The sequence below is a fragment of the Eleutherodactylus coqui genome, chromosome 11 (genome assembly GCF_035609145.1).
Source record: "Eleutherodactylus coqui strain aEleCoq1 chromosome 11, aEleCoq1.hap1, whole genome shotgun sequence".
In the NCBI taxonomy this organism is placed as follows: domain Eukaryota; kingdom Metazoa; phylum Chordata; class Amphibia; order Anura; family Eleutherodactylidae; genus Eleutherodactylus; species Eleutherodactylus coqui.
The window spans coordinates 86,586,305-86,601,083 of NC_089847.1; the positions used below are offsets into that span (position 1 = coordinate 86,586,305).

At 42.4% G+C, this 14,779-nt stretch overlaps 1 protein-coding gene across 2 annotated transcripts in view; it reads right to left on the reverse strand.

Annotated features, from left to right (window-relative positions):
* Window positions 1-14,343, reverse strand: part of LOC136582122 (solute carrier family 22 member 6-B-like) — a 55,703-nt gene extending 41,360 nt beyond the window's left edge. The window contains exons 1-3 of one of the 2 annotated variants that reach the window (XM_066582935.1): window positions 14,157-14,343; window positions 13,019-13,401; window positions 11,188-11,291 (exon numbers count right to left, since the gene is read on the reverse strand). In XM_066582935.1, coding sequence (XP_066439032.1) covers window positions 11,188-11,291; window positions 13,019-13,312 — 398 coding nt within the window. In that variant the 5' untranslated portion in view covers window positions 13,313-13,401; window positions 14,157-14,343. Of the gene's footprint in view, window positions 1-11,187; window positions 11,292-13,018; window positions 13,658-14,156 lie in introns of both variants that reach the window. The other variant, XM_066582934.1, reaches the window with a different exon arrangement.
* Window positions 14,344-14,779: the final 436 nt, after the last annotated feature.

A 14,779-nucleotide genomic window follows, 5' to 3' on the forward strand; every position in this document is an offset into this window, starting at 1 on the left:
AGTGTCAATTCCTCCTGCTAAGAAACCTGTCATCACTAAAGTATACAGTCGTCACTGGGACAGGTGGGGTCCTTTAAATGAAATCCAATTTCACTGTGAAAGTACCCCAGAAATATTAGATTAGATAATCTGTTCTATTATTAAAATATAACTTTTATTATAGGACTTTATTTAAAATACACTAAATCACACCACCAAATGGCCCAGCACACATCAGAAAACTAGACGAACATAAACATACAAACACCCAAAGAACATACAGGACAGGGGATAGGTATATCACCTTATCGTGGTGATCCGCTATACCGATGTTAATTACCGTTCCCTTAATAGATTTACAGGTACGGTTATATTGCTATTTATACAGTGGTAATAACGGTATAAATTTTATTTCAGAAGGCTAAGGATGATAGACAAATAATATTTAATCGACGCGTTTCTTCGGCCCTGATGTAATAAGTGAGCCGATTCATCAGGATCAAGACAAATAGCCTCTGTCTTTTGTACTCAAATGCCCCGAATGAAGAATGGTTCGTAGGGCTTATAACACTTATATGTAGTTAGTTCGTGATTATTTCTATTGTCCTTCTAGAGGTACAGGTGGTCGGCGCCTGCGACCGATAATACCACTGGTTTATACTGTATTTAACATGGTGGTATATTTGCCTGGCCACAGAATTGCCTGAAGTGTTTCTAGTACTTGTGATGGAGTAATTGAGAGGGTTAAAGAGTGTAACTCAAGTATATGGGGATATCCCCTCTTTTTGCGATCAGAGCCGATGTTGGCACTTGCATCAAATATGTGGATGATGTGGTATTTGATGCTTATACACACATCTCCAAAGTGTTTATGCCCAATGGCTAAAGATTGCACTGTTTAATATATCAGTGTTAGAGTGCTCTGTTTTTAGGCTAGGAGGACTGATAGTCATCAGAGCATCCACTTAAGATAGTACAGATAAAGCCCTGAGAAATTCAGATAACATATGTCTCAGTTTTGGGCAATCTGTGCTTATCTAGTTGGAAGTCCGGACGTGCATTCACGCCCTAGAGTTGGTAGAAACTATACTTGATTGTAGCCTCCAGCAAGAGCCCTGCACTCCTCAAACACCTTTATGTCTGCACTTCACAGCGTCTTAGCCCATACTGACATCCCTGGTAAGGTCTGTGCCTGGCCTCCCTTATAAGCAGGAAGCTCCGCCCATCCACTCATCTGATTCGCTAAGCTATCAGCCAGTGATGAGACCAGTTCCCGGACAAGCCCCCTCCTTACTTGTCATGCTTGATTCTTGTATAATGCCGGGGAAAAAGCAGCACATGCTCAGTAGCGTCTAAAAGGGACTTAGTTATATGTGCCTCTGCTGGATGTCCGTGCCCTATTCACAATCCAGAGCTTGACTAACAGGATCCCTGCATATGTGAAGTCCTGCGCAGTAGGGTCTGAACAGGACTTAGTTAAATATGCCTCTGCTGGATGTCCATGATCCAAGGCTTGGCTGACAGGCTCCCTGCATATATAAAGTCCTGCAAGAAAACCATATATTGTCGGGGCTCAGCCCGCACGTGTGCAGTAGAGTTATATCGGGACTTAGTGATTTGTGTCTCTAAAATATGTTCCCGTTGTTGCTGATATAGGACTGACTATATCCCTACACTCAATGGAATCATGCCTTTGAATTAGTAATCCTGGCTGTTAAAACACTAGCGGTCAGAGTACACTTAAAACCAGGGATATATGTTCAGAGGTTGGTGATAGAGAAAACGGCCACATGGTATCTATACGTTTTATGCTCCATGTTAAATAGCGCTTAAGATCAATAAGAGTATCAGACTCTAGTAGGACTTCTTATACATATATGTGTACTTGGTGCTCCATTTTAAATAGAAAATTATAGGTACAATTTATGCATTCCCTATGTGTGTTAAACCTGAATTGGTTTTATAAAATAGTGTGTTCCATATAACTGTCAATTAATCCATTAATATGGTAATATTAGATGGTAATTGTTACTACCTAGAGATAGATATTCATGCCACATTTCCCCGTATTTACAGGTTTATTCACAAGTGGTAGTTTGTTATTAGGAGGATCATAACATGTTTTGCCTGTATTAGTTGTCATATAAACGACGTGAACGACAGGGCCTCATTTAGTCCTTCAGGTGCCATGGTTCTCAAGCGGTCTATCCATCTTGTTTCCTTCTGTAAAAGTTTACGGTCAACGTCGCCTCTTCGGCCGTTGGGTCTTATTATTTCAACACCTCTAAATTTTAAGACTAGTGGGTTACCGCCATGGACCTCGTGTACATGGTTTGCCACGCTTGTTTTTTCATTCCGGTCAATATTGCCCACGTGGGAGAGAATTCTTCTTCTGAGCTGTTGTAAAGTCTTACCCACGTAATTACGTGGGCATGGGCAGGTGACTAGATAGACCACCGCTGTAGAGCGGCAATTAATGAAATCACGGATTTCATATTCCTGGCCCGTAGTTGCGCTTTGGAACGTTTTCGTTTTCTCCATATATGGACAGGCGTGGCACCCTGAACACGGAAATGATCCCTTCGGTGGATTCCAATTAAGCCAAGTGGGGTTCTCCATGGTTCGTGTGAAATGGCTATGCACTAATCTGTCGCGTAAATTCCTACCTCTTCTGTAGGTTATTGATGGTTTTTCTTGAAGACAACCTATAAGGTCCTGATCCTTCCTGAGTAGATGCCAGTATTTGGAGATTGTTTTTCTCACCTCCCTGTTCTCCTCATCATAAGTGCCTATCAAGCGGATTGTATTTCCTTGATCCTTTTCGGGTCTCTCTTTTCTGCGTTGCAGAAGCTCATTCCGTGGTGTTTCAGCCACTGACTGTCTTGCTTTGGTGATAACAGTCTTTGGGTAACCTCTATTATGAAATCTGGAGGCCATCTCATCTGCCCTTTTTTCGTATTCAACCGGGTTGGAGCAGTTCCTTTTCGTTCTAAGAAACTGGCCCTTTGGGATGCCTCTCTTCAACGGCCAAGGGTGGTGGCTTTCGAAGTGCAATAAGGTGTTTGTTGCCGTCGGTTTTCGGAATAAGGTACTCTCCAGTAGGCCCGTTGTTGTTTTACAGATTTTGATGTCAAGAAAGGTTATGGTGTTTGAATGTATTTCGCTTGTGAAAAAGAGACCTAACTCGTTGATGTTAAGTATTTTTACGAACTCTTCGAACTCAGTTGAATTGCCAGACCACAGGATAAATATATCGTCGATATATCTCAACCAGAGATCGACCATGGCGGTCCATCTCTGGTTGGTCTCTGTAAAGACGGTCTTTTCCTCCCACCAGCCCAGGTAGAGATTCGCAAAACTGGGGGCACAGGGGCTCCCCATAGCGGTCCCCCTGAGCTGGTGGGAGTACTTGCCGTCAAACAGGAAAAAATTGTGTTTAAGGATAAATTCGATGAGGTCCAGAACAAATGTATTGTGTCGACGATATTGGGAACCGCGTTGTTCCAGGAAGTAGTTAACCGCAGTGAGGCCTCCCTCGTGTGGTATAGATGTATACAACGACTCAACATCGAGGCTTGCTAGTAACACCGTTTCTGGAACATGGATCCCGTCAAGATGTCGAAGGACATCTGTAGTGTCCTGCACATACGACGGGAGAGCCTCGACGAATGGACGTAAAATGATGTCAACGTATTGGCTGGCATTTTGGGACAGACTCTCTATCCCTGAGACGATAGGTCGTCCTTTTAAGGGGGAAATCCCCTTGTGGATTATAGGGATGGCATAAAATGTGGCTGTTTGTGGGTGTTTAGGTAGAAGGAAGTTATGTTCTCTCAGACTTATTACTCGATCTCTCAGAGCATGTTCAAGCAGAAGCCTTAATTCCTGAAGATAAGAGTCCGTGGGGTCTCTGTCCATATGTTTGTAGCTTTTACTATCTCTGAGTAATGCTAGACACATCTCTCTGTATGATGACTTGTCCAAAAGGACAATATTTCCCCCCTTGTCAGAAGGTTTTATTATTAGATTTTCATCCCCTTCCAAACTTCGTAGTTTGGAAGGGGATGAAAATCTAATAATAAAACCTTCTGACAAGGGGGGAAATATTGTCCTTTTGGACAAGTCATCATACAGAGAGATGTGTCTAGCATTACTCAGAGATAGTAAAAGCTACAAACATATGGACAGAGACCCCACGGACTCTTATCTTCAGGAATTAAGGCTTCTGCTTGAACATGCTCTGAGAGATCGAGTAATAAGTCTGAGAGAACATAACTTCCTTCTACCTAAACACCCACAAACAGCCACATTTTATGCCATCCCTAAAATCCACAAGGGGATTTCCCCCTTAAAAGGACGACCTATCGTCTCAGGGATAGAGAGTCTGTCCCAAAATGCCAGCCAATACGTTGACATCATTTTACGTCCATTCGTCGAGGCTCTCCCGTCGTATGTGCAGGACACTACAGATGTCCTTCGACATCTTGACGGGATCCATGTTCCAGAAACGGTGTTACTAGCAAGCCTCGACGTTGAGTCGTTGTATACATCTATACCACACGAGGGAGGCCTCACTGCGGTTAACTACTTCCTGGAACAACGCGGTTCCCAATATCGTCGACACAATACATTTGTTCTGGACCTCATCGAATTTATCCTTAAACACAATTTTTTCCTGTTTGACGGCAAGTACTCCCACCAGCTCAGGGGGACCGCTATGGGGAGCCCCTGTGCCCCCAGTTTTGCGAATCTCTACCTGGGCTGGTGGGAGGAAAAGACCGTCTTTACAGAGACCAACCAGAGATGGACCGCCATGGTCGATCTCTGGTTGAGATATATCGACGATATATTTATCCTGTGGTCTGGCAATTCAACTGAGTTCGAAGAGTTCGTAAAAATACTTAACATCAACGAGTTAGGTCTCTTTTTCACAAGCGAAATACATTCAAACACCATAACCTTTCTTGACATCAAAATCTGTAAAACAACAACGGGCCTACTGGAGAGTACCTTATTCCGAAAACCGACGGCAACAAACACCTTATTGCACTTCGAAAGCCACCACCCTTGGCCGTTGAAGAGAGGCATCCCAAAGGGCCAGTTTCTTAGAACGAAAAGGAACTGCTCCAACCCGGTTGAATACGAAAAAAGGGCAGATGAGATGGCCTCCAGATTTCATAATAGAGGTTACCCAAAGACTGTTATCACCAAAGCAAGACAGTCAGTGGCTGAAACACCACGGAATGAGCTTCTGCAACGCAGAAAAGAGAGACCCGAAAAGGATCAAGGAAATACAATCCGCTTGATAGGCACTTATGATGAGGAGAACAGGGAGGTGAGAAAAACAATCTCCAAATACTGGCATCTACTCAGGAAGGATCAGGACCTTATAGGTTGTCTTCAAGAAAAACCATCAATAACCTACAGAAGAGGTAGGAATTTACGCGACAGATTAGTGCATAGCCATTTCACACGAACCATGGAGAACCCCACTTGGCTTAATTGGAATCCACCGAAGGGATCATTTCCGTGTTCAGGGTGCCACGCCTGTCCATATATGGAGAAAACGAAAACGTTCCAAAGCGCAACTACGGGCCAGGAATATGAAATCCGTGATTTCATTAATTGCCGCTCTACAGCGGTGGTCTATCTAGTCACCTGCCCATGCCCACGTAATTACGTGGGTAAGACTTTACAACAGCTCAGAAGAAGAATTCTCTCCCACGTGGGCAATATTGACCGGAATGAAAAAACAAGCGTGGCAAACCATGTACACGAGGTCCATGGCGGTAACCCACTAGTCTTAAAATTTAGAGGTGTTGAAATAATAAGACCCAACGGCCGAAGAGGCGACGTTGACCGTAAACTTTTACAGAAGGAAACAAGATGGATAGACCGCTTGAGAACCATGGCACCTGAAGGACTAAATGAGGCCCTGTCGTTCACGTCGTTTATATGACAACTAATACAGGCAAAACATGTTATGATCCTCCTAATAACAAACTACCACTTGTGAATAAACCTGTAAATACGGGGAAATGTGGCATGAATATCTATCTCTAGGTAGTAACAATTACCATCTAATATTACCATATTAATGGATTAATTGACAGTTATATGGAACACACTATTTTATAAAACCAATTCAGGTTTAACACACATAGGGAATGCATAAATTGTACCTATAATTTTCTATTTAAAATGGAGCACCAAGTACACATATATGTATAAGAAGTCCTACTAGAGTCTGATACTCTTATTGATCTTAAGCGCTATTTAACATGGAGCATAAAACGTATAGATACAATGTGGCCGTTTTCTCTATCACCAACCTCTGAACATATATCCCTGGTTTTAAGTGTACTCTGACCGCTAGTGTTTTGACAGCCAGGATTACTAATTCAAAGGCATGATTCCATTGAGTGTAGGGATATAGTCAGTCCTAAATCAGCAACAACGGGAACATATTTTAGAGACACAAATCACTAAGTCCCGATATAACTCTACTGCACACGTGCAGGCTGAGCCCCGACAATATATGGTTTTCTTGCAGGACTTTATATATGCAGGGAGCCTGTCAGCCAAGCCTTGGATCATGGACATCCAGCAGAGGCATATTTAACTAAGTCCTGTTCAGACCCTACTGCGCAGGACTTCACATATGCAGGGATCCTGTTAGTCAAGCTCTGGATTGTGAATAGGGCACGGACATCCAGCAGAGGCACATATAACTAAGTCCCTTTTAGACGCTACTGAGCATGTGCTGCTTTTTCCCCGGCATTATACAAGAATCAAGCATGACAAGTAAGGAGGGGGCTTGTCCGGGAACTGGTCTCATCACTGGCTGATAGCTTAGCGAATCAGATGAGTGGATGGGCGGAGCTTCCTGCTTATAAGGGAGGCCAGGCACAGACCTTACCAGGGATGTCAGTATGGGCTAAGACGCTGTGAAGTGCAGACATAGAGGTGTTTGAGGAGTGCAGGGCTCTTGCTGGAGGCTACAATCAAGTATAGTTTCTACCAACTCTAGGGCGTGAATGCACGTCCGGACTTCCAACTAGATAAGCACAGATTGCCCAAAACTGAGACATATGTTATCTGAATTTCTCAGGGCTTTTTCTGTACTATCTTAAGTGGATGCTCTGATGACTATCAGTCCTCCTAGCCTAAAAACAGAGCACTCTAACACTGATATATTAAACAGTGCGATCTTTAGCCATTGGGCATAAACACTTTGGAGATGTGTGTATAAGCATCAAATACCACATCATCCACATATTTGATGCAAGTGCCAACATCGGCTCTGATCGCAAAAAGAGGGGATATCCCCATATACTTGAGTTACACTCTTTAACCCTCTCAATTACTCCATCACAAGTACTAGAAACACTTCAGGCAATTCTGTGCCCAGGCAAATATACCACCATGTTAAATACAGTATAAACCAGTGGTATTATCGGTCGCAGGCGCCGACCACCTGTACCTCTAGAAGGACAATAGAAATAATCACGAACTAACTACATATAAGTGTTATAAGCCCTACGAACCATTCTTCATTCGGGGCATTTGAGTACAAAAGACAGAGGCTATTTGTCTTGATCCTGATGAATCGGCTCACTTATTACATCAGGGCCGAAGAAACGCGTCGATTAAATATTATTTGTCTATCATCCTTAGCCTTCTGAAATAAAATTTATACCGTTATTACCACTGTATAAATAGCAATATAACCGTACCTGTAAATCTATTAAGGGAACGGTAATTAACATCGGTATAGCGGATCACCACGATAAGGTGATATACCTATCCCCTGTCCTGTATGTTCTTTGGGTGTTTGTATGTTTATGTTCGTCTAGTTTTCTGATGTGTGCTGGGCCATTTGGTGGTGTGATTTAGTGTATTTTAAATAAAGTCCTATAATAAAAGTTATATTTTAATAATAGAACAGATTATCTAATCTAATATTTCTGGGGTACTTTCACAGTGAAATTCCACTATCAGCAGAGTTTAAAAAACCAAAAATGCTTTGTACCGTGTTACCCAGTGATTAGAAAAACAAAATGAGTCCTCAAAATGTGATACCTGTTTAATCTAGTAGCATGCAGACAATCAAACAGCGGCTCTTTTTTTGGCCACGTGATGTGTACTAACTCACTGGAAACAGTACTGATGCTTGGCAAGGTCAGTGGAAAGAGAAGATCAGGATAACAAAGAACAAGATAGCTAGATATACAATCAAGGCCACCAGGAACAAGGCAATCGCAGAGCTGAAAGAAGCCGTGAAAGGAAGGAATGCATGGAGAACATTGAACCATGGAGTGACCGAAGGTCGGATGCGACTGAACGGATAATCACCACCACCAATTATGTTTTTATTTGTCCTGATCACAATTACTGTTATGTTCACATTAATGGCCTGTGTACAATGGGACTGTGACCTATCAGGATCTCCATACAGTAGCAGACAGACAGCTGGTATCTTAGGGTTATTACAGATGATCTTCCCAAATTGAAACACTCATAACTTTAGTTAAGTGAAACTCTTGATACATAAATTGAATATCAATGCAAACAGAAACTCAAAACATTTTGTTGCATAACAAAAATTTTCATTTTGTAAGACTAACAGTAAAATGGTCCTTGTTGGGTATAGCGACCAATCACAGTGCAGCTTTCATTTCTCAAGCTGCTGAGGAAAATGCCAACTGTAAGGCCACTAGCACACGGGCGGGTTTGCATTGCGGAATGCGGAGCAGGCGTCCGCCTCCGGATTCTGCAGCAAATGCTGGCCATAACATGCTATTCAAAAACGCTATTTCCTCCACACGAGCGGAAATCAATTGTGATTTTCCAAGATCGCTTTCTATTTTTGAGTGGATTCCACACAGAAACCGTTCAATCCACGGCCTTTCCACAATGACATGCCTAGGAGTAAAAAAAATAATCTGTGCTGCAAATGTCCAGCAGTGAGCAATGCGGACCAGGGCCGGATTCCGCTGTGGGATTCTGCATGCGGAACCCGACCTGCCGTGTGCAGGTGGCCTTATGGAAAGCGAGGTTTTCATGGAATCTTTAGTGTTTAATGATGAAGCCACCTTCCTCCTTTCAGGCAGTTAATGAATGTTATGTCAGAATCTGGCAGAGGGAAAACACATGTCTACGTACAACGTATGTGCGCCTCCCCCAAGAGGAATGTGTTTCATGCTTTAACCTGTAGAAAAGTGTATGGCCCCTTCCTTCTCCATGAGCACTCAAACCAGTGGAATGAGGGGGAAGATAAGTATAACACTTACATCTCCGGACTCAGCTGGTCCCCTAGTTTCAGCTCATAGGGCTAAACATAGCTGACAGAGTCTCTTTAAGGAAGCCCTCTTTCCAAACACTTAGATGCTGCGGTCAGTATTGACCACAACATCCGAGATGTTACATGCGCTGACTCAAGAGATATCTTTGATCTTGGCTAGTAGAGCTGGTTCACAGCTGTATGATACAGCTAGAAACAGTAAGTAATGGTGCAGGTATGTATTACTACATTAATTCATAGTAATGAAGGGGTTAAAGAGAAACGGTCAGTTCTCTTCACATGTTTTTAAAAATACTTGTATCTCCTATGAAATAATTCTGGAGTGTCTTTTCTTAGAACTCCACATTGTGCCATTCCTCTGTTAATCCTCCTGGAAATATGGGAATAAATTGACAGCCGATCATTACTACTTTCCTTGTCCATGGTGTTTGTCTGTTCACTGTCAAAACTAATTGGACTGTGTCAGACTGTTTAGGGACACCCCCTCATTGCCAACCGCAGTAGTCAATATACAGTGTAGTCATGCATTTCCAGGAGGAATAACAAAGGAACAGCACAATGCAACATAAAAAAAGATGTTCTAGAGCTATTTTATGGAGTATTCAAGCATTTACTTAAACAGAGATGTCAGGAGAGACGAGGGTCCTCTTTGAACTCCACCGTTATGTGTTCGTGTTATCAGAAATAAAACTCTCTCCAGTCACATCCAGCTTTTGTAAGCTTTTTCCATTTCTGCACAGTGTGTCGGCTCTTCTAAGATGGCTCAGTGTCTACATCACACCTAAGCTGTCTCTTTGAACGTGCTGACATGGGTGGAAAACAGAGAGAGAGAGATGCATTGATTATAGAGAAGGAGGCCTGGTGTGGAATACAAAATGAAGTCCGACTACTCTGCTCCATAAAAAAGCATTGGTTAGAGGAGTGAATGTGCGTCCTTCTATCATACAAATGTAATGTAGAGAGAAGATCTACTGTAGATGTGGGCCAAGTCAACGGGCTTCTGTCTGAAGTGCTGCATCTTAATGGTGAGGGAGCTGAGAAAGCATTGCAACAATGGCGCTCAGCAGTACAATGAAATTCAATGTAGAGGAAGAAAAAGCTGTTATGTAACTTATACAAAGCCTGCATCCAACTCTGGAGTGAAGTGCTTATCAGACTCCGTGGTCCCACTTCGGAGGTACAGTACTGATCCCGACTAGTACGCTGAATTCAAGTGGTACCGCTTTTACTACATCAGTACATCATATAGGACAGAAGCGCTGATGGTGGCGTACCCATCAGTACATCATATAGGACAGGAGCGCTGATGGTAAGTTCCCATCAGTACATCACGTGGGACAGGAGCGCTGATGGTGGTGTTCCCATCAGTACATCACATAGGACAGGAGCGCTGATGGTAAGTTCCCATCAGTACATCACGTGGGACAGGAGCGCTGATGGTGGTGTTCCCATCAGTACATCACGTGGGACAGAAGCGCTGGTGGTGGCTTTTCCATCAGTACATCACGTGGGACAGGAGCGCTGATGGTGGTGTTCCCATCGGTACATCATATAGGACAGAAGCGCTGATGGTGGCGTACCCATCCGTACATCATGTGGGCGCGATAGCTGTCAATGTTACTGTATGTAAGCATTGTGAATTGCCCTCTAAGGGTGCAAAGTAGGGGGACCTAAAAAGGAAAAGCTGAAAAAGCTGCCACAACTTGCATGTGTTTATGATGGGGGTACTGTACCAGTATTTTATTTCAGAAGGCTGGAGTGTATATCATCATATATACTGTATATTGCACAACTTTATCAGTAATAGTCTTTATCCTATCGTTGAAAATAAGTGCATTATACTTATGTCATAACGTTCCCCGCTAGAATATCAAAGCCATGAAATTGCAATTATGTCATCTCACCTGTCTGCAAGAGGTCCATATAGCATTGCACCAAACAATACTCCTGCCATGTAGGTGGACTGTGCCAGTTCCTTCATCCATTCTCGTTCACAAACCAAATCCCACTGTTTGAAAAAAGGAACAAGTGGAAAGATTCTCAGTTTTGCCTTAATGAAACTACATTGCATATGTAGATTTCTGGTAATATAGAGTGTCTCAGCACCAGAGTGGTGCTTGAAAGCCTTGCCCACCCCCACCCCCCACTGTCAATGCTCTACCTGGACCCACCACTCAACTGTAATTCCTCTAATTTAATCATTTTTACATCCGAGCTGCTCGCAAAACATCTTGTCTGGATCAGATACAGTCTTTTATCTTTAATAGGATGAATATGCACACAAGATATAAACTTGAAGAAAAAAGAAAAAAAAAAACTTTAGAGTCCAAAAGTAGGGAAATGAGGACTCTGACTTTAACCTACTATTGCAATGAAACCCTACCTAAAACCTGAGCACTCCCTGATGAGGGAGACTCCACATCAGTAACCCGGGGCATCCATGACATTCCCTGTATTGAAAAATAGGGATGCTATTTAGTACTGAGAGTGACAAGGAATAGAGCTAGACTGGAAACCAGTACACTACACACAAGATGGAGTACAATAGCAAACTGTAAGGGGCAGGATGTAATAATACCCCAGAGTATCCAAATCTGTTTATGGATCAGGACAGGGGGCAACAATTTGACCAGATACAAACATTTGACCAATTTGACCAGAAAAACACTCATCATCAAAAAAAAAAAAAAAAAAAGTCAAGCAATTAGAAGAAGTTGTTGGGATGGAATGAAACTTTCTCTGTGTGACTGTAACATTAATATAAGTAAATGATTACAACATCAGAGCAAAAGGAGAGTTTGTTGCAGAAACGGACCCCTTGAAAGAAGGCTCTAGTACCCTGTTGCACCGCTTCTAGCATCCACTGGTCCCAACACCTCCTATCAGCAATTCAACCATCCAGCTTCTTGCATTACAATAATGCTCCCCCTCTCAAACTCTGTTAACTGGATGAAATCTCTTTGATTGCAAGAGGCGTCTAATGATCAACAAACTCTACACAAGAGAAAAAAAAAAAAAAGAGGTCGCTACACACTAGTAGCCTCTGAGAGCCTTTTTATAGGCCAGGGGTGTAACCACTTTTGGGATCTCAGGTGGAAAGACCGTTCATCTAATCACATCACAACTCTAATCATCTGCATCTTCTGTCTGAGATGTAACTGCATGCCGAGTTTGGCAGCAAAACAACTCCTCCTAGTTGCATGTTTAGTTTAGATTTTTTTTATGTATTTTACAATCAGTATATAACCGTCCAGAACAAATGTATATATACAGGCGCTAACTAGCTAGCTGGGACAAATGTGTTCCCGACAACCAATCCCTCCACACACCTGCAGAGAAGTCATAATGTCGGCGTCCAGTGCCAAAATGACACTGAGCATGCGTCGGTGTGCAGATCACATAGGCCGGGGCTGATGCTGTAACACTGGCGCTGATTCAACATGGCTGGCAAGCCATGGCAATCATGCTGTATGGAAGCTATGTACAGTATAAATATTAGCTATTCTTTTCTATTGTGGGATAGTATCATGGATGGCATCATTGGGCAACTTCCAGAGTGAGTCATTGAGCATCTACATAACGTGATGCTGTGCTTTTATATAATATGGGAAATCCAGGAGTAAGGGGCTACACACACACACACACATATATATAACTAGGTGACATATATATCCATATTGGATTCTTGCTCATGCAATGTAAGTTAAAAGTGTAGCCAGTGCGTTTATCACTTACCTCACTGACAATGGTGGAAGTATATATACTCAAGTTATATATTCTCTCCCCTTGCTTGCAGGGTTCTGTATGATTTGATTCCAGGGAAACATATCGAGTACATGAATCTTCTGTTGTGTAAGAGTTTTCAAATGTAAGATTAGATTGGCAATGATATGGTGGCACCGCAGCTGTGAAAACTTGCATGAGGTTATGTGTGGCAACAAGGAGGAATGGAACCGAAAGAATACACACTACACTAGTCTGAAAAGGAGAGAACAGGCTGTCCTCCTCCAAAGCATCCCGCACTGACATGTCCGAAGGAAGACCGGTTACTGTTCTGGAAGTCAGCAATGTATTTTTTTCTTATGCAAGTCTTTAGCGATTGCTCCAGGTGGAGATTACTATGTGAAAAACATAAAATTAATAAATGCTAAAAATTGTCCTTCCTTGAATAGAATCAATACAAATGCTGGTCTGACTTTAAATGGTGGTGTATGCTCCTAAAAAAGTAGGCAGTCAGAGATGAAAAGTGTCTTCAAATAAAGGAGGATGGCTTCCAATGAATAAATGACTTCCAAAAATGAAGACTGCTTCTGTGTATCGAAGTAGCGCCTAATGATGTGGTTTCCTCCAGGAACTAAGGGTGAGCGCAGGTAGCTAGAAAATGAAAGACTTTGGTTGCGTACATCAGACTGTGAACCATCCAAGACAGTAAGCATGACTTAGCATCTAGTTATAAATGTTAAATATTCACATGTCCATGGGAAAGCAAATCTAACCACGTTTATATTAAGTCATTTTGATTGAGAAAGCTCCACAAGAAGATACAAAGAAAGCCAAACTCGTTAAAACTACAGTGGATCCCATAGTGGCTGCCTGTTCCAACAACACACATGTCCAAGAACAGAAATGGCAGACAAAGGGGAAGAGAAGGATAAGAGAGAGAGAAAAAAAGAAGAGAAAATGAAGAGAACAGAAACATATGAACACCAGAAGGTAGACAAGCAAAAAAGAATTAGCTACTCTGAGCCAAAGTAGTGAAGTTGAAGAAATCTGTAAAAGAGCTCCAGTGGAGGCAAGATAGTAAATCATACATTTCCTCTTACTTGCTGTGCTAAAAAGGCAAATCGAATTGGACTAGAAATTAAAAATATACCTTTAGAATTCCAAAACGTCAGATTATGTTCTGCTCACGAGGGCTTTAGATGATTCCAGTGATAAAGAGTTTTAGTTTTCTTTTTAAAGCAGTTTAAGTGTACTTTGTGATGGGAGTTGGGGAGGATGTTTGCTGAACAAAGCCAAAACATGACTAAGAACATTAAGCTCCTCCAGCGTTGACTCTACTGTCAACGCAGGAGTTTTTATCCCCTGTGGCTCTTCTCCTTTGCTCGTTTCGTTGAGTTACCTTGGTATCAAACCGGTATCAACCAAATATGTCTGGTACCAACCAAAGGAAATACCATTCTAGATTACAAATGGGTGTAATCAAGGAAAAGGTAATTATTATTCAAAGGCTATGGAAACCTTTGTACATGGCCATACAAGTCTTCTCATACCTTCCAGGTGCTCTTCCTAAGGAGAAACTATACCATTCCTGACACACAGCTGCACCCTTAGTATTCAGCCTAGCCAGCAATCTACTGCACTCTCATGATGGGCAAGAACCCTGAAACAGTCTGCCTGAGCATGGTGATCTTTTCCTCCTGGAGAAGACTCTGACTTAGGCTTATATTCTCTGTCATTGTTACAAGGCTTGTTCAAAGGTATGAAATTGACTTG